The sequence below is a fragment of the Molothrus aeneus genome, chromosome 12, assembly GCF_037042795.1.
Source record: "Molothrus aeneus isolate 106 chromosome 12, BPBGC_Maene_1.0, whole genome shotgun sequence".
Classification (NCBI taxonomy): Eukaryota; Metazoa; Chordata; class Aves; order Passeriformes; family Icteridae; genus Molothrus; species Molothrus aeneus.
This window is the reverse complement of record NC_089657.1, coordinates 2,803,910-2,822,803: the sequence shown is the minus strand read 5'-3', so window position 1 is coordinate 2,822,803 and position 18,894 is coordinate 2,803,910. Positions and strand designations below refer to the sequence as shown.

General features: G+C 45.0%; 1 protein-coding gene across 3 annotated transcripts in view; it reads left to right on the top strand.

Moving 5' to 3' along the window:
• The window catches only part of CHL1 (cell adhesion molecule L1 like), a 127,716-nt gene that overhangs the window by 65,150 nt on the left and 43,672 nt on the right, over positions 1-18,894 (top strand). For all 3 annotated transcript variants that reach the window (XM_066558283.1, XM_066558284.1, XM_066558282.1), the window contains exons 3-5: positions 8,654-8,843; positions 10,741-10,846; positions 12,416-12,606. In XM_066558283.1, coding sequence (XP_066414380.1) covers positions 8,753-8,843; positions 10,741-10,846; positions 12,416-12,606 — 388 coding nt within the window. In that variant the 5' untranslated portion in view covers positions 8,654-8,752. The remainder of the gene's footprint in view (positions 1-8,653; positions 8,844-10,740; positions 10,847-12,415; positions 12,607-18,894) is intronic.

Below are 18,894 nucleotides of genomic sequence, written 5' to 3'. Positions count from 1 at the left end.
GCCAGGGCTGTGCTCCAGGCAGGAGCTGGGATGGCTCAGCCTGGCTGTGGCATCAGCTGGGTTCCAGCAGAGCCTTTGCAGGTGAGGCAGGGCTGCTTCAGGGAGGTGTTGTTCTACTAGAACTCATGTTTGTTTGTATTAACAGGAGAAAGCTCACGATTTCCCCATTATGATGTGTTTTGAAAGGGGCAGGGTGAGTGTACAAAAGAAGCAGGCACCTTTGCAAATTCGTGTTGAAATTTTGGGGGATTTGCGTCACCTCTGTTGGCAGAGGCTGTCATTGGCAGTCTCCTCTGAGCACAAACTGCAGCCTGCTTTTATTTCTTTTCCTTGCCTTCCCTTTGTGCCTGGCTGCCACTGCCTCATCCCCATCACCCCCCCTACCTGCTGCTGTCCTTTGCTTTCTGCTTCATGCTTGACCTGTGAGCTGAAATGCTAATGGCTGTTGAAAATCTCAATTAATATAAACCTAGTTTCAGCCAGAAATGTGCTGAACTCGTTTAGGAGATGTAGCATCTCCAGGAAATGCAGGATGGCAAAAGCCTCAGCCAACAGCTGAATTTTTAGCAGGCTGTGCTTTCAGGTGTGTGTGCAAAGCTCAGATCTGGGCTGGGCTGTGACCAGCAGGGAGGGTGATGGTCCCTGTGTGTTTGTAGGTCATGGCATTCCTGTGCTACAGCGTTATCTCCTCGTGCTGGAGTAATTTCTGTGTTTTCATTGGTTAAAGAAGGAATGATGTGTGGCCAGGCCTTCAGGTGGAGGGGATAAACCAGACACATGTGGGGGGATTAGGCTGCTCTCACATCTGTAAATGTGCACACGTAAAGCCAGACCCTTATTTTATGGTGACTTGTACAGGAATTATGCAAAATATATTTTATAGTGCAGTGGAGGACTAAAGTCTCAAATTTCAGCATGGTACTTTTAATTCCACTCTAAACACCTTAGAAACTTGCTAATGAAATACTTGTGGGTTTTTTCAGAAGGCTGCACAACATCTCCACAAGCAATTTGTGCTGCAGGATGTGGTACATCCACCTCGAGTACACTACATTAAATCCAGATTTTCCCCTGAAAGAGAGGTTGGTGCCACAGTAGAACTGGAAGAAGGATTAAAGGAGATGAATGTAAAAATATGGATTAATTCCCACTCAGGAAAAGATTGTGTCTAGTGACCTAAACTTGTGTGTCACAGGAGCTGCTGTAGTGGCCCAGTGCTCAGAGCTGCTGCCCAGTTAACCCAGTCCAAAAATGAACTGGACAAGGAGCAGTTTTATGTGCAGTAAGGATGGGCAGGGAAGCAATTCATTAAAAGAAAAAGGTACTTAAATTTATGGAGGAGAGGTATTGGTATTGGTATTAAAGAGCAGATCTGGCTCAGAAAGTCCCCAGACAGCTGCAGGAGGACAGAGGGTTTCTGTTCTCCCTCTGAGCCACTGTGGGGTCACCTGGTGTCCCATGTCCCAGCTGTTGTCCTCAGGTCAATCCAGATGTTGGTGTTTACTCACCTATTTGAGAACTTCCATCAGGGCAGAACTTGGTGCAGGTTTGTGTGCTCCTGCTGGAGGGAGTGACCACATGGTTGTCTCAATTTACTGGGAAGTGCCATGTCAGTCATGTCACCCCTAAAGTTTAATGAGGTGTCCATCAGCAGCAACAGCCCATCCACAGCTCACATTTATTCCTTGGGCCATGAAGGGGTTAAAGCAGGTATTGATTTCCACTCTGGGTTTTCTTGGGAGTCCTTATTGCAGGTTCAGAGGCATTTTGAGGTTCCAGCAGGTCTGATGGGGCTGGCAAAGCTGAGCTCCTGTGTCTTTGCAGGTTACAAACCCCATTTCCTCAGCTCTCCATCCCTGTGTGTGTGTAAAAGCCACGCAAAGCTGTAAGAAAAGTGGTCCTTGTGCTCAGTGCTTCAGCTGCCAGATGGACAGAACCAATTAAATCAGCCCTCCCAGGTGCTGGGCCATTATGTGGGCAGAGATATGACCAGGAGAAACCATTTATTGCTCCTTTAAACCATTTCAGAGCATAGGCTGTGATCTGATGAGACTTGAGGGGATTGCACTTGAGGATTTTCTTGGGAGCAGGTAAGGCAGTGTTTGTGGGAATGGGGAGCTGCTGCTGCTGCTGCCTTTTCCTGGAGTCACACCCTTGGATTCCAAGGTGCTCGTGCACCTCCTGCTTCCCCTCAGCTCAGGGTAGATCTCCAGCAACAGAAATTCGGTTTGCACAGCATCAGTGCAGCCAGGGGACAGCACCATCTGTCACCCTGGCCAGCCCAAGGCTGAGCTGCTCTCCCAGACAGCCAGCACCTGCCAGGACCTCCCAAATTCCTTGTTTATTCCTTAAAACTTTGGCCCAGGGGAATTAATTATATTGTGCTCTTTATTGAATTGAATGTTTTTCTGCTGCATTGTGCTACAGCCTTGTGTACATATTTCTTTGTTGATTATATTCATTCCATTTTTAGAGTGTTTTTTTTTGGTTTGGAAACTGGAAGACTGATGGATTACAAAATTGGGAAGGCACAATAGTTGCAATCACATTTGAAACATATAAATTTTGTGAAATAACGTTGAAGTTGTGTAACTAGACTGAAATTTTTTCCTTCAGATGTGCTGTCCAATAATGTTTATGAAGTCCTTGGTAAGATAAATAATGCATGGACTTTTCTCACTAAACCTCCTGAGAGTGGAATTGCATCTAAACCAAAAATATCTCTGTGCTTCTTGTGTGCTGCAGTGGGTTTGGAAATGCTTTGCCATGGAAGGAAGAGCAGCTTTCTGATTTGGGTGATGATTTTAATCACCTCCAGCATATGCATGGGCTGCTTTTTTAAGAACTGAAAACATCCCAGAATATATGACTGGGGAAGAGTCAAGTGAAGGTTATCCTCACACTGACACTGGGATGTCAAAAAGCTTTTAGGGGAAAAGCAATGGGTGGCACTGACACCTGAACTAAAATGGGGTCCTTATGAATATTCCCTCTCTTTCCCAAACTCCTGACTCTGAACTTTGGGGGGTTTTCAGGGGGAAAAAAGATCTATAGCTGCATAGAAACTGGCGCTGGAGCAGCATTTATAGCAGAAATACAGCAGAAATCTCCACATTTCCCAGCTAATTGGTGGAGTAGGGAGCTCTGTGAGGTGTGGAGAAGCTCTGAGGTGATGGATTCCTGCTGTGAGCTCCCTGCCTGGCTGCCAGGGCTGCCATCCCTCTGCTGGGAGCTGCTCTGGGAACACTGTGGAGCACATTTGGAGCACATTTCCTTTCCTTACCTGCTGAAAAGCTTTGCAGTGGAGCCCCTGTGCTCTGTAGCACTGAATTCTCCTACATTAACAGGTTTTTTTCCTTTTTTTTTCCTCTTTTTTTCCTTTTTTTTTGGGGGGGGTTAGGGTTGGGATTGAAAATTCTTGAGATGGTATTTTGTGTTTGGACTCAGATACTTATTATTTCTTATTTATATTACAATTTTATAAGTTGTGAGTTTTACAGTATTTTATTCACAAGCTATGAAATGGTTTTGTATTTATTTCTGTAAGGTTTTTTAAGCAAACTATTTAATTAAGAAATGACACTTATTTTTACTTTTAACTTGACAACTAATTACTTATGTCTCATAATGTGGGCTATTTTGTTTAATTATAAAATACTACTTAAACTTATGAAGAACTAGTTATTGTTTTAAAACTTCTATTTTAGTTTTATATATTATTATTATATTTTAAAACTTTAAACTTTATGTTTTCTATTATGTGATATTACACCCTTCTATTTAAACTATACACTTATAATCTTAGTTTTATTATTTAATTTTGGAAATCTCTACGGCTTCAGGTTAAATATAGTGTTTTCTTGAGGGTCTGTGTTTTTCTACTCAGAAAGTTTAAAATTTTCAGTATCTAGAGTTCTAACAATTAACAGTTCCATCTGGAATCATTAAACAACCAAACTTTTATTTCTTCCTACCAGAAAGCAATTTTTTTCCCCCAGATTTTTTTCCTGTTGTTCCATAACTGGGGCCACACGGAAGGCTGTAATTTCTAATCAAATATTTACCAGTCCTGTAACATCCATGTCACTGAGAAATTAAACTTGGTTCTAGCTAATGAAAAGCTTAGCCAGGGGATGCACCAGTGTTCAGCTGTGGGGATCCATTACTTTCCTCAGGATTTGTGTGTACAGGACTTAAACAAGGAATATTTGAAGAGGGAACCAAAGAGCTGAGGTTGATGCCATATTTAGTAGTGCATTATAATTTCTCTTGGAAGTGGCAGACCAGTAATCTGGGAATTTTGGCTGTCATCCTGCTACTGTTTATGAGCAATTTTAATGCAGTAATTACGTGTAGGGGAAATTCTTCACTAGGTTGATGAGATAAATGGAAATTTAATCTTTTTTTCTTGTTTGGTTGTCCAATCTTTTTATGGCATCCTTCTGGAAGCAAGGGGATGTAATAAAAGAATCTGGAACTCCATTGCTCCTTGGAAATACTGATAGTCTGAAAGATTTGCTCAGTCTAAGTTAAAGGCAGCTCATTAAACAAACAAATGAGCTGTCCTTAGAGCAATCAGTATTTACTATTAACCGAACAGCACAGTAAATAATGAATTGCAGGTAAGGAACTACAGATAAGTATTTGCAGTGAATTCAAATTACTTGACTTAAGCCTGAGGCAGAGAAAAGCAAATAGAAAGCCAGAAAGAGAAGGGCGAGGGGGGAAGAAGAAGGGAGAGGAGGGGCTGCAAATGTAACATTTGTTGTAGCAATCCGTGTTCATTTGTGATGCAGAAGAAAGATTTTCCTGGGCAATCTGGTGCCCCATCCCTGCTGCAGTGAGTCCACCTGAGAACAAAGGAGGATGTGGAATTCCTGGGGAAAAGGAGAAGAGGAGGTTTGGGGGAGACTTTTATCAATTTTTCCAGTACCTGCAGGGGGGTTACAAGAAGGCTGAGAGGGATTTTGGACAAGGACATGGAGGGACAGGACACAGGGAATGGCTCACACTGCCAGAGAGCAGGATGGACGGGATTTTGGGAATTAGGAATTATTCCCAGCTGGGGCTGCCCCTGGATCCCTGGCAGTGCCCAAGGCCAGGCTGGACATTGGGGGGGAGCAGCCTGGGATGGTGGAAGGTGTCCCTGCCATGGTAGGGGTGGGAGAAGATGATTTTTAAGGCTCCTTCCAGCCCAAACCATTCTGTAATTCTGTGAAAAGCAGGACTCTGGGCCTGGCCCAGCTCGGACAGCAGGGCTGATGCTTTTCCCAAGGTCAGGATTTTGCAAGTGGGTCCCTGGCACTGTCCTACCCCAAGGACAGAGCTGTGCTTTGGCACCAGCGAGACCAAAACCTGCCCATGGCTGCCAAGTGCCTGCACAGCTCCCTCAGTCATTTCTGCAAATTACTTCGGCAGTGAAATTGTTCATTTGCTGGGAGCTGGCAGACGTTGAGAAGTTTGGGTTTGGAGTTTAATCATGGTTGGAGTGAGAGATTGTTCTGCCTGGAGTTTGGGTGTGTGGCTGTGTCTGAAGGCAGGATGGATGGGCTGGCTGGGGGACGTTGCTCATTAAGGAAGGGGCTCGGGGTGTTTTGGGAGCTGGAGGTGAGAGGGAAGGTTGGGGATTTAATCAGGATCTCTGCAGTTTCACTGAGGCCTGCTGGGACAGCCAAAGGCGTGACAGGTGTCCTGAACACCCAGAGCTTGGCAGCCCTGCCTAAATGTCACCTTAAAGAGGTGAAGAGCTTGGCCCAGGTCTCTGCAAGGAGGATGAGCCTCACCTGGCTGAGCACCAGCAGTGCCCAGAGCAGGGCACAGAGGAGGGAGCAGGGCGTGGGGCAGGTCAGGGAGGTCTGTGTGAAGTGTTGGCATTCCATAATCACTGTCACAGCCTCTGTCACTGCACCAGGGATAACAGACATGGGAGCACAAGGTTTATCTTGCTGGGAGGTTGTCACAAGGTAAATATCTCTGCAAAGAGCCTCTTGCTTGATTCCCATCACCCCAGGGCTGCTCCTCATGGAATCCCCTCCCAATAAACCAACCGAGATCCAAGGCAGCTGCAGGGAGGTTCCCACGTGGAATTACCTGCTGGGTGTGCACAGGTCCATCCCTGCTGGTCCCCCTGTGCTGCCTGCTCCCAAATGCTGCTGCTGGCAGCCCCCAGCATTAGTATTCAAGCCAGGGATCAGGAGTGAGGTGCTAGACAGGCCGACTAATTACAGCAGCCTGCAGAGGCAAGACAGGCTGTGCCACGTGATGAAGGACATCCTGCTTACTTGGAACGTTGCTGCTCTGCTGTGGCACTTCATTTAAAAAAATAAGAAAAAAAAATAAGGTGTGAGCTAATTGGTTTGGTTAAGGAATCAAGCTGTGCTCTTGTTTTTTTCTTGGATGTAATCTGAATTTATACAATGCTTTGTGACACTCATCTAAAATTAAACTTGCTGTGACCTTAGCAAGCTGCACATCTCCTGCAATCCCAGCTCCCCTGCCTCTGGCTGCCATCCTGACCTGCCTGCTCCTGTCCCCAGAGCTGTCAGCAGATGGGGGAGAGGAGGCTCTCTCTGCCACCAACGTGCCATCTGCAGGCAGCAAGGCTGGGCAGGTTTTTATGAGCCGAAATTGCAATTCTGCATCCAGAGGGTTTTCTGTCAGAGCATCTGTTTTACTGCCGTGACACAGATCCGGGGCTGAGCGCGTGCCAGGAGCAGGTGAGGAGGGGGACAGCCCCATCCTGCAGTGACAGCAGCCATCAGGTGGCTGCTGGCTGGGGCTGCTGCGTGTCCTGTGTGTCCCCTGTGCTGTCACACAGCCCAGGTTTGGGCAGGCTGAGCTTTGGAAAGCTCCGCTGCTCACGAGTCAGAGCCAGGAGAACTCAAACTGAGGGAAGAGAGCTGCTGGTGTTGCCTGATTCTGGCTGATTTACACCCAGGATGGCCTGGGGCTGCCAGCTGAGCCTGTCCCCTGTCCCTGTCCCCTCCAGTGCCCTTCTGCAGAGCAGGACACTAAGCAGATTAGTCAGCTTCTTCCATCAGCAAATACTCTGGGCCTAAGATACTTAAAAGACATCTGGTTTTTAGCCTCATTTCTAAACAAATGAGGCTTATGTGATTATGGTGTCTGTCGCCTGCCCCTCGTTGGCCAATTGCAATCCCCAGCTGGGGGTTTTGGGCTCACAGCTGTGAACTTCCAGGAACTTTCTGTGGGCTGGTGTGAACAGAACTTGTCCTGGAGGGAGGGCCACAGCACAAGCTGTGAGAGGGAATGTTCTTGGGAAAAAAAAATCTCAGTTTGCCGGGAAAAGCAGCCACGAGGATAAAACCCCCGTGGACTGGAGGGTGTGGGTGTGTGCTGAGCTCTGCCTCTGCCCCAGCTGTGCTGGGCCAGCCCAGCTATGCACAGTGCCACCTCCTGCTGTCCCCACATGCCAACTGCTCCCGTGATCCCGGGATTGCTTTTCTGATCCCTGGATTAGCGGGCTGGGATGTGCAAAGACACCAGAGCTGTGTGTGAGGCAGGCTCAGCTGGGCTGCCAGGGGCCTGCCCTGGTGAGCTGCGCCCGTGGAGCAGAGCGGGCCGGGCCGGGCCAGCCTGGCCTGCCTGGTGGATCCATGGCTGCTGCACTGTGGCCTTGTCTCCACAATTGTTCTTTCACAGTTATCCTGACAGCTGAGGTTTGAATTCTCCTGGGACTGATGTCCCTTAGCACTGTGAGGGGGTGCACAGGTGAGCACAGCTCGTGCTGGTTAATAATTCACTCAGGGACTGTGGATGAAGTTGGTGACCAAAATCCTCCATGCACCCACTTTTGCAGAATCCCAGAGTGCTTTCGGTTGGAAAGGGCCTTAAAAATCATTTTCTCCCACTGTCCCAGGCTGCTCCAAGCCCCAGTGTCCAACCTGGCCTTGGACATTTCCAGGGATCCAGGGGCAGCCCCAGCTTCCCTGGGCACCCTGTGCCAGGGCCTGCCCACCCTCACAGGGAACAATTCCTTCCTGATTCTTCATCTAAATCAGAATGCTCTCCTTATCTTCTCTGTGAATTTCACTTAAATGCTTGTTAGAGCTGGATTTGTCTCCTTTTTGCAGCTACACAACATTTTTGCCTTGTCATTCAGAACATAAGGATGTCCAATGGAATGTGTAAAACCCACACAGAGTAGTTCTGGGACTGGGAGGGAAAAGCAAAGGTTTCATGTTCTGCTTCCTAGTAATGAACTAAATGAGATTGTGTCCTTCTTTGAGCATAAATGAAAGGTAAAAGATGAGATTTATGAACAAGGTCATTAGTGTACCAAATTTCTCTCATTAGATCTGTTACATTACTTTCCAACTTACATAACTCTCATTAGAAAAATTTATGAACTGGAATGATTACAAATACACCATATTCTAAACCATCTCTACTTTTAATTGCTAAACAAAAAAAAATATTGCTGTGCTACAATAGAGCTGTACTTTTGTGCATGTGGTTTTTTTTTGTTAGAATTTAAATAGAGGTTGTTCCTGAAGCCAGGAGATGGGGTGAGAGGAAAATGGACCATTTAGTGCAATTTAGCTGGAAACCTGAAGCATTGCTTTAATTTTATAACTGTGTCAGACCCAGGTTGATATTGCAGGCTAATATTGCTGTTTGTTCTCCTCACCAGACTCCCACTCTCACATCCCTGTGCCTGATTTGAAGTGACAGTGAGCAGAAGCATAAGGTATCTCTCATTCTGTTTGGACTCCTTGTTTACAGAAGAGTGATGGAGATGCTATTAAGCACAAAAGGCATCACCATATGCCTGTTTTTCTTTGTATTGAGTTTGGCAGCAGCTATTGAAATACCATTATCAGGTGAGTTGTAGTTATTTGCTGTGTACTTTGCTGTTTTTGTTTGGTATTCCTTTGCAGCTATCCCTGAAGGAAAAACACTAAATCCTCCTTTCCAGTTGTGTTCCATTTGGAATTTAATCTTGCCACAATGTGGCCTTTGGGAAATTCAGGTCTGATCAAAAGCTAAGCTGTCCTGTTTGGGCCTGCTTAAATGGAGCAGTAAAGTTGTCAGATAACATCTCTGTGGTGTTTGCCATCCAACACAACGCTTGGCTCCGAGGGTTTGGGTTTGTCCTTCACTTCAGTTCCTCATTTTGGCTCTGAATCCCCCTGAAGCTTGTTTGATGTGCATAAATCCCTCCTTCCTTGTCGTGCAAGCTGCCATTCCAGCCTGGGGAAGGAGCAGGTGGATGTCTCAGGGCCAGTGTTTGTCCCCAGAGGAGGATTTCACACTCTGTGCCCTGCCCTGGGGAGCAGCTCCTGCATCCCTCACCGGCTGGGATGAATTCAAACTGCTTGTTTTACATGGATCATGAGCTTCCAGGACACGTGTAAAATATGGGATGAGGCTCACAGGGAGCAATCCAAGGAAAGCCAGAGGACCCCTCTTCCTGGAGTACAGCCCAGACATCCCCAGCTTTGCATTTTTCAGACATAAATGGACAGGAGGGTTGAAAAGTGCATTTTGCTTTGTTATTTTGGTTGCAAAAAAAACAAAAACAAAAACCCAAAAAAGCACAACTCAACAATATTAGGATTTATGAATTATGGTGGGGAAAAATAAAGAAGTAAACCTAAGGAAGAATAAATTTAGGCTCTTTTTAGGGTCTCAGAGTAGGACATGGGCCAGTTTCAGGGCATCCTGTGGATCTGCCGTGAGCTCTTAGCACTCTGGAGCCTGCCAATAGCCCTGGCTGCAAAGAGGAAGCCAACCAAGCAGATTTATAGGATATTTTTGTAAAACTATCCAAATCTGCATTGGGAAGTAGAGGTTTTTGGAGTTTTTTCAGGACGAAACTGCAGTGGCTCCTTGTGTTTCCCTAAGGCCAAAGTGGAGCTGTGACTGTAAAACACAGGACAAACTCTCTGGGCATCCACTACTTGTATGAACATACCCCAGGGAACCACCTAACCCTTAATTAGCTGTAATGAAGCATTTTATATTATAATAAAAATTATTTCTGATCAGTGGAGCTGGTGGGCTTGGAAGTGTTCAGCTTTGAGACCGACCATGTGATATGACAAGACACTGACTTTCACTCCAGCTTTGAGCTCCCTGCACTTACAGAAGCACACAAAGAGCATTTTAATTCTCTTCCTGGCTGTTTGTAACAATGGGGTGATCCTATTATCCCAGTTCCACTGCAGGGAACATTCTCCTTCCTCTCTTACACAGGCTTTTGCAACACTTTAATTCCCTCAGAAAAAACCAGAAGTTGGTGCAGCCTCGGTGCGTGACCACGCAGCTGCACCCTGGGGCAGACATTAAACCAGCCTTGCAGTCCATGGCTTTTCTGGCAATTTTATCCAGGATGGAGGCAGCAGTTTGCTACTTCATGTGTGTGCATCTGTGTCTGGATTAAATCCAGTTTCTGACTTCACTGTGAATAAATTTGCCAGGCCACAGCTCAGTGCTTTGGCTTTGGCTCTGGTGTGGTCCCAGCTCCCCTCTGCCCTGGGTGGGTTTGGAGGGGAACCAGGGTGGGCACTGTCCCTCTGCCAGGCCTTTCTTTGGCCATGGAGGCAGTGACAGTGACCAGAGGGTATTGTCCATGCCAGGGAGGTGATGATCATCCTTTTCCCAAGGCAAGGCTCACTTTCTGCAGGAATAATGCAATCCTGCCATTGTCCCTCTCCACTCGAGGGGAGCCCAGTTTGGCTGGAACTCTGTTCTAACCCAATTCCTCTTTGTGTTCAGTTTCCCAGCTTCCAACAATCACGGAGCAATCCCACACCCAGGTTGCCTACCCCTTTGATGAGGACTTCACCATTAAATGTGAAGCCAGAGGAAACCCCCAGCCCACGTGAGTACTGCTTGGAGAAGCAAACAGAAGCTGAGTTCGCTTTTAACCTTTGCCAAACATTGTTGTGTCTGTCAGGAGCTGCTGCACAAAAACCTGCTCGTCATCCTCAGCAGGGTTAAGGTTTGGCTTTGCATTCAGGCCATTCAGCTTTTGTTGCTCCATCACTTCCCCTCACCCTGTGAATAGGTATCAACATGGTTTTCCTTGCTGGGGGATGTTTCATTTCTCTGGCACGTGCCAAATTCACCCCCTGGTTTTAAAAAAAATCTTGTCTGGGTTGTGCTGCAAAGGATGGGCTGTGTCATGGTAATCAGAGGGGCCCAGCTGTTCCTCTGCCTGTTCCACAGCAACCCTAAAAATCCCAACCACATTAAACTGTGTATTCAAACAGCAATTTGCATTTTATCAGATACCTTGTCTGTACCTAACCTCAGCAGGGCCGTGGTGATGGTACAGATGGACATAGAAGGAGTTATTCAGATAAATATCCAAGGATAAGCTCTGTGCATTTTACACCAGTGTGGAAAAAAGAAAGATTTTTAATGAAAATGTGACTTAACAAGAGTGTAATAATAACACAGTAAAAACTCCTCCTGAGGCTTTCACCACTGAATGGTGTTTGGGCTAAATTAATAGCTGGTTTGAATGTCATTTTTTCTCTTTAATCCTTCCCTTCTCCTTTCTTTGCAATACAATTTAAACTTTTAAAGGCATTCTTTTATTTAGATTGAGACGATTTGGTAATTTTTAATTGAGCTCTGAATGGGGATTTGTAGCATGATAATAAATTCCCTTTGTTCCACTGTCAGTGCATCAGTGAAAAGTTTCCTGGTGTATTTAAATGATGTGATGGTGCCTGTTAGGTGAGGGCATCCCATATTTCCTCCATCCTGGAGCAGGATCCCATAATCCTTTCATCATGGAGCAAGGCAGTTTTGCCAAGACCACTGAAGTGCCAAAACAATGGTTTTGTTGTTAATTATTTATTCTCTTAAAACCAAAAAGAAAGGTATATCTGCCACTAAATTGATGTTACTGCAGTTTCCAGTGTCTGATTTTAAATCAGTTTAGGCAAATTTCAGTCCAGAATTGCAGGTACAGGAACAGCATTTATCAAAATCACCCCCCAGCAGCATCTAAACTACAAACGGATCTAAGGCAAGGAGAACCTCAATGGAATCATCTGAATTTCTTCTGATTCAGCCCTGGTGGAGGGTGAGAAAGCTCTTGTGGATCTTTGCCATTCCAAAGCAGCAGTTCCACTATAGCCACAGCCTTTGCCAGCCTGGAGGTGCTGTGGGTGTGTGTCTTTCCCAGATGTTCTGTCTGTCCCTGGCCCTGCTCTGAGCTCTGTGCTCTGCTCTCATGGCACAGCCCAGAAAAGCAGAGTGTGGAAGGAGGGATGTGCCCGGGGGGCACAGGGGGCGCTCTGCCATTCAGCTCTCTCCTTTTCCATCCAGTTTTTCCTTTTATTTTGATAAAACCTTCTTGGCCCCATATTTTACCCCTCATTAATACCAAAATGCTGTCCTGGGGCCTGCCCACTGTAACATTTCTTTTCTTTTTCAGCTTTAATTGGACTAAGGATGGAAAACCATTTGATTTATCATCTGACCCCAGGATAGTCACATCTAACAACTCTGGAACTTTTGTGATCCAAAACCGGGGAATCATCAACAATTTCCAAGGGAAATATCGCTGCTTTGCATCCAACCTGCTGGGAACTGCCATGTCAGAGGAAATTGAGCTGATTGTTCCAAGTAAGGCCTTCATTTCTGGTTTGAATTTGTAATTATTACTTTTATTATTAAGGTGAGAACTGTCTTTCCTCAAAATAAATGGGAAAGAACCAGCTCACATGGCAAAACATGAGTTGTTTGTTATTCAGTGAACATTCAAAGAAAAAAGTTGTATTTTCTTCTTGAATAATTTAATTAAATTCCTGGTTTTGAGGACAGAAACTAAATCTGGATGTAGGATTTCAGACCACTGAACTATCAACTCCCACAGGTTATTACTGAAAAATAGCAACGGATGCAAATGTTTGAAAACTCCAGGGGAAGTGATTTGATCAGCTGTGAGTTCATTAATCTGATGTCAGCAGCATTCAGGGTTTGGGATAAATACTGATGGGGAGAAGAATAAAGCCCTGGAACTGAAATGGAAAACAAGCTTAAAAATAAAGCAGGGAAAATTACTGATCCTAGAAATTTGTGCTTTATTAGCACGGAAGAAGGGCAGAGAGGGAAATGAGGGATTAAGGACCAGGTTTGTAGAAGTGGCATGAAATTTATGGATAGATTCAAAGAATTATTAAGGTTGGCAAAAAGCTCTTAAAATCAGAGTCCAACCCTTAACCCAGCCCAGCCAGGATCAGCATTCAACCATGTCCCAAAGCTGAAACAACTGGTTTGTACCAATCCATTTAATCACCTGTAGTTTGGAATGTGAGCACACACTTTGGTTCTAAATTCAGGATTGAAAAATAGGAAATGAGAAGAGGAAAATCAGAAGCAGAATCTTCCCAGAGGGAGTAGAAAGGACAAGAAACTCCCCCAGCTCCATGATGGAGCAGGGTGAGAACCTGAAGCAGGTTTTATGATGCAGTTCAGTGGCAGACAGGGAGAAAAGCAGCAGTGCAGTGGATTTTTTTCAGGTGAGATCCTGCATTTCCCAGCTCCTGCAGTATTTTGTTATGAAATATCTGACAGCTCCATGCTCAAGTGGAATCCATGTGGCGGGGGAGGCATCCCCAGCCTTCTCAGCCCCACAGTGACAGGAAGTGGCTGCTTTTGTACAGAAAACACTTCTGGCAGATCAAATGGGCTATGAGAAACATGAATAAACATTTTTGTCCTGTCTTCAGCATAGGAAATAATCCTGAGAAGCATCCCAGGCACTGCCAGGGCTGGGAGAGTCGTGGTGCTGTGGGCACATTGAAACCCAGACATTGCAAGGGCTGGGAGGATTCCTGGGAGGAAGCTGCTGAGGATGCCATGTAAATGTGTTTTATGAGTGCTCCTCATGAAAGACACATTTGTCCTCCTCCCATCCAGCTTTATGGATTTCTTTTTCCTTGGGAAATCGATTTCATGTTGCAATGTGCCACACAGCAATCCCTGATGCCAGAGCTTGGTGTTGGGTGAGGAATTTGCAGCGTTCCAGGTGTTGCCCTGTGGTTTAGTCTCCACCACCTTGCAGCTGTTTTAGGGAAGAACTTTCCAGAGCAGAGGAGGGTTGCAGAAAGCTTTAGGGCAGCGAGTTGAGGTTTATTGAACTGTTGACAGGGTAGGATGGGCAGCTGATGGCAGCTGGAGTTTCAGGCAGACAGGAGAGTGATGCAGTTAAACTTCAGACATGGTTTTGGACTTTGGAGCCTGGCCAGGGCAGTGTGGTTAATATAACTTCTCTAAAGCAAAATATCTCAAACTCATTACATTTGAGAGGAGTTAAAGTGTCGTGTTTGTACCTCCAGCAGCAGAATATTCTGATATTCCATTGCTACTGAACTCAAAAAGATGGAAAACAAGGAGTTGATGTCTGTATTTGGGATTATTGAATCTGTATTCAGAGAGGAGATGTTTTGCTTTTAATGAAGAACAGTCTAGAGTAGCTTAAGTAGATATTAAATATATTGGGAGTGGATGGCAATAAATTTATGGAGAGGTTACAAACATGGTTGTTATCAAAAGCAAGAGGAATTTTAGTGCTAATATATGCAAATTCCTAAACCCAGAGAAAAAAAATACATGGTACAGATAATGTATTAGAGGGATTTACCCAACTCACACATCTTTTGAAGCACATTTGCTGATATTAGAACTCTTCTGCCATCAGTTCTTTCATTTACTGGTGCAATGTAAGAGCTGCAAATTAAATCAGGATTCAGAGAGGAGTAGAAGGCACCTTTGATTTTCTAAAGTGCTCTACAACTGTGCCCCAGTGCAAGAGCTGCTGGTGCACAGATCTGCTGTAAATCAGACCCTGCCAGGGAGGGGCTGGGGATAAATCACCTCTATTCACTCGCAGGTTTTGGAGCACAGACTGGTACATGTGAGATCACTCCCTGCATTCAGGATAATGATGCAGAGGTGGCAGAGCTGTGCCAGCTGCATTCAAGGCAGATGTAAAGCTCCTTGGCAAAGTCACCGTGCCAGGGAAGGGAAGAAAACCCCAGTGAGGCAGAGCAGGGCAGTTTCTTTCATAAATTACATTTCCACTGCAGAAGCAGAATACTGGGTCTGTAAGGCTGCTGCTGAAAAGGAGAACAAAAGAGTGTTTACTCACAGTAGTCATTCCAGGAAAGCAATAGAAATGTCAGCAGAAATGATCATTAAATCTCACCTACATAATGAAAATACCCCACCTCCCCTATGTAGGATGACATTAAGGAGAGGCGGAAGAATGGGCTCTGAGGATCTCGATGTGTTTGCAGCACTAACAAAGGCCAGATTGTTACAAGATACATTCAGCATGAAAATGAATTTAAATGGTGAGAACACAGACTTCAGCTTCCCTCCTCCAGCATTTCGGGAATCTGCTGCTTGAATTAGTGAGCAGGCCCAATGCCAGAGGAAGGAGAAGAAGTACACTTTAAACTTCTTTAATTAACTGTGCTATGAAAGACTCTTCACGGCAGACTGAGTTAAGATTTATGCTTGGTATTTCTAAAGCTGCTGCTCCAAAAGACCTGAGGATGGAAAAATTGGCTGAATGTAAAACTCTCCTGTGGCAGGCTGTGTTCTGATGTGATGTTAGTGCAAGAATTCCCATAGAAACCAGACCTGAGTTAATATTCAAACACTCAGGTGTGAATATCCTGAAATCAGTCAAAGATGCTGAGCTGATACTGAAGGAGGAGGTCTCAGTTTTGTGAAGGCTTTGGCGTAGCTTTTATGGGAGAGGAAACAAAAGAGAGCAATCCACTGAGACTTTGCAGGTGGTGGGGATGGAATTCAATCCTCTTGCCTCCTAAGGCACCTTCACCTGTGACCACCTAAATCATCGGGCTCACCCTGATTCCTGCCCGTGGCCATCATTTTGAAAAGGATAACAGAGATTACACAGAAAAAAGCTGTCACTGATTCCATTCCCCATCTTCAGGGGTGAGTGGACTCCCAGCCAGGCTCTTCCTGACAGCCAGGCTTTGCTAACTTTTTCAATTTAAGGCAGCAATTAAAAAAATCCATAAACAAGCAGGGTCGTATCTCATAAACAGTTCAAAGGCTGCAATGGAAATTACAGATTTAACTACTGCTCCTGCTCCATGGATCAGAATATCAATTGAGGCACAGAGATGAGCCCTGGAAACCTCCCAAGCTTCACTCAGTGCAGCTCAACATCAGGGACTGCAAGTCATGGTTCAGATTCCTTGAAATGTTGGGCTGTTTGCTGTACAGGATACAGATCTGTATGAAAAATCATAATTAGATACTAATTTAAGTGTATATGGAGCTGGAAATTTTGAGGTTATAGAAAATCCTTGACTATTTCTGCTTTGCCTCACTTTTACATCCTTTAAGGGTCTATTTGCAAGGAAAAATATGAGACTATCCATGATGGATCAGGCTAAATTCTCCTTTATCCCTGGATATCTTCAGTTGAATCCACAGGGAAGGTTATAAAACCAGACCTGGGTTACAGTGATGTTTGTCTAGAATAATTTCACCATGTATTTGCTAATTGCTGATTTATCATCCTGAATTCACTCCATTTTGCACCTGATATTGGTAGAAACAAGCCACAGGGATCTCAAGGACAAGTTACCTGGAGAAATGCTTTTCCTTTGTTCCATTTCCCAACACTTGACCCCAAAACATGTAAAATACCTGATGGAATGGGCTCCATTCTCACATAAACTGGAATAAATTGCCATAATTGATAGAGTTTTAGTGTGAAGTCACTGTAATCAGCAGTAAGACAAAAATTTAGCTGTAGGATAAAAACTGAGCTGCAGCACAAGGAGTCCTAAATGGATCCCTGAGTAAATCTGGAGCAATGTTGGGAACTGGAGTTCCCATCTCTGCTTGCTGTATTTCTGAACCTCTATTTGTGCTAAATTCAAATCAAGCCTTTCTATTGCACTGTATTGGTGTCTCTCCTGTGTGCTTTAGGTTGAGAAGGGATTTTCTGAAGGGATAAGGAGGAGAGACTCAGGGTCCTTTCTGGATTTTTTCTCAGTCTCCCAAATTGGGTGCTCCAGCCTGGTCTGAAGCACAGTTCAGTCACTGAACTTTGAGTCACCCCAGGGATTAAACAGATCCTGGCTCCTTGCACAAATGACTCTGGCCACTGATAATCTTCTGTTTCCATGGTTCACACACTGGCAGAGCACTTCAGTTCTGGTTTTTGAGTGCAGCCTTGACAGGAAAAAACCCTTGGCCAGCAAAGCCTTTCCCAGGAGTATTTGAGGAGGTGTCACAGTGGTATTTTGGGAGATTCTCCATAGCTGGAGTTGGGAGTGCAGGTTTCCCTCTTCCCCATGGCTGTTCCACTCACACCCCATGATTTGTGTGTGGATTTAGAGTCACTAAATCCCTCTGCTCTCCCCTTTGCCTTGGGAAGTGGGAAGCAGCACCCAGAGCTGTGCTGGATCCTCTGTCCCCTCCCATCACATCCCTGTGTGATGGGGCATTCCATGGAATATTGATGGAGCAGTGTCAGTGCTATCACTGCAGAGACATCAGCTGGAATTTTCAGTGGCCATGTGAGAACTCTGTTCAACATCAAACACTTCCATGGCACAATTTATTTTGTGTTTATTTTATTATGCTGTGGAGTTGAACTCAGCTGTGATACTTTCTGTGATCAGCCACAAATCAGTGGTGATTGATTCTAGAATATCCTCTAATTAGAACACAGGAGCCCTGAAAAAATATCCAAAATATTGCCTGCATAGACATTCTGAAGATTGATGTGCAAAAGGCAAAGTGTAACGTGACAGAAGCTTTTTATTTTTAATAAATTGAATTCAGAAGTAGGTATTTTTTTCTAGTCTTTGAGACCAGTGGGACCCCAGCAAAAGAAATTATGCTTGTCAGAGGGTTAGGCTCAGGAATTTATCATGAGTTTTCATCTCTTGCAAAGCTTCAAGGATTAAACATTTGAATTTATCATTGTGAGGATGAAAATCAAAGTTTTTCAATGCTTTTCATGGTGAACTAAGCAAAAAAAAAAAAAAAAAAGCATGGAAGGACCTGTGGTGCAAGTGCTTATTGGAGATGGAGGACATTTGGGGTCAAATTGCTGCTTCCCCCAGTGAAATCCAGCTGCCAACATCTGGACCCCACATTGGAGATGAATGTCTGTGCTGCCAGCTAATGACACCAGGACTGTGACTTGTCACTGTCTCCTGGTGGGACTCAGTAAATCTCTGTATAATTCTGTAATTACTGGCCACAGAAATTCACTGAGAAGCCCAGTGGTTATGGCACCCAGCTAGGTTATCAGAAACCCAGATTTATTTCTGCTAAATGAGGCAAAAAATGGGTTTGAACAAGGGGTTCCGGTGTCCTAAATAAGTGGTGCCATATTTGTCCATTTGCTGATCCATTGGTTTGGTCAGAAATCCCTTTATCCTTCCCTGACCCAGCTTATTGAAAGTTTTGTTGGGAGTGTCGTGCTTTGGGGAATAAATAAGCTTTAGATCAAGAAATTGGCTTTTTCCTGCTGGAAAATATTCCACCTCTGCAGTCAGCAGATGTATTTCCCAGGGCTTGAAGTGTGCAGGTTACTGAAGGTACTGGATATGAATATGCAGCTCTTTTTTTTTACCTGAAATTTCACCTACAGAGTGGGTGATGCTCATTAGCTGCATTTTGCCTCTCCTAAGAATTCCTAACCTATTAATAACCCTCCTGGAGATAAAATCTCTGCAGAGTCTGCATTCAGCACTGGAGTGATTGCTTCTTGTCGTGTTTACTAATCCTGAGATGTGTGAAGCGTCCTCAGAGTCCCATCCCTGCATTTCTCCCCCTCTCCTTCCCTTTGCCCCCTGCACTGGGATGTTGCAGGTTCCCTGCTGGACCACGATGTCTCAAGATGTGGAG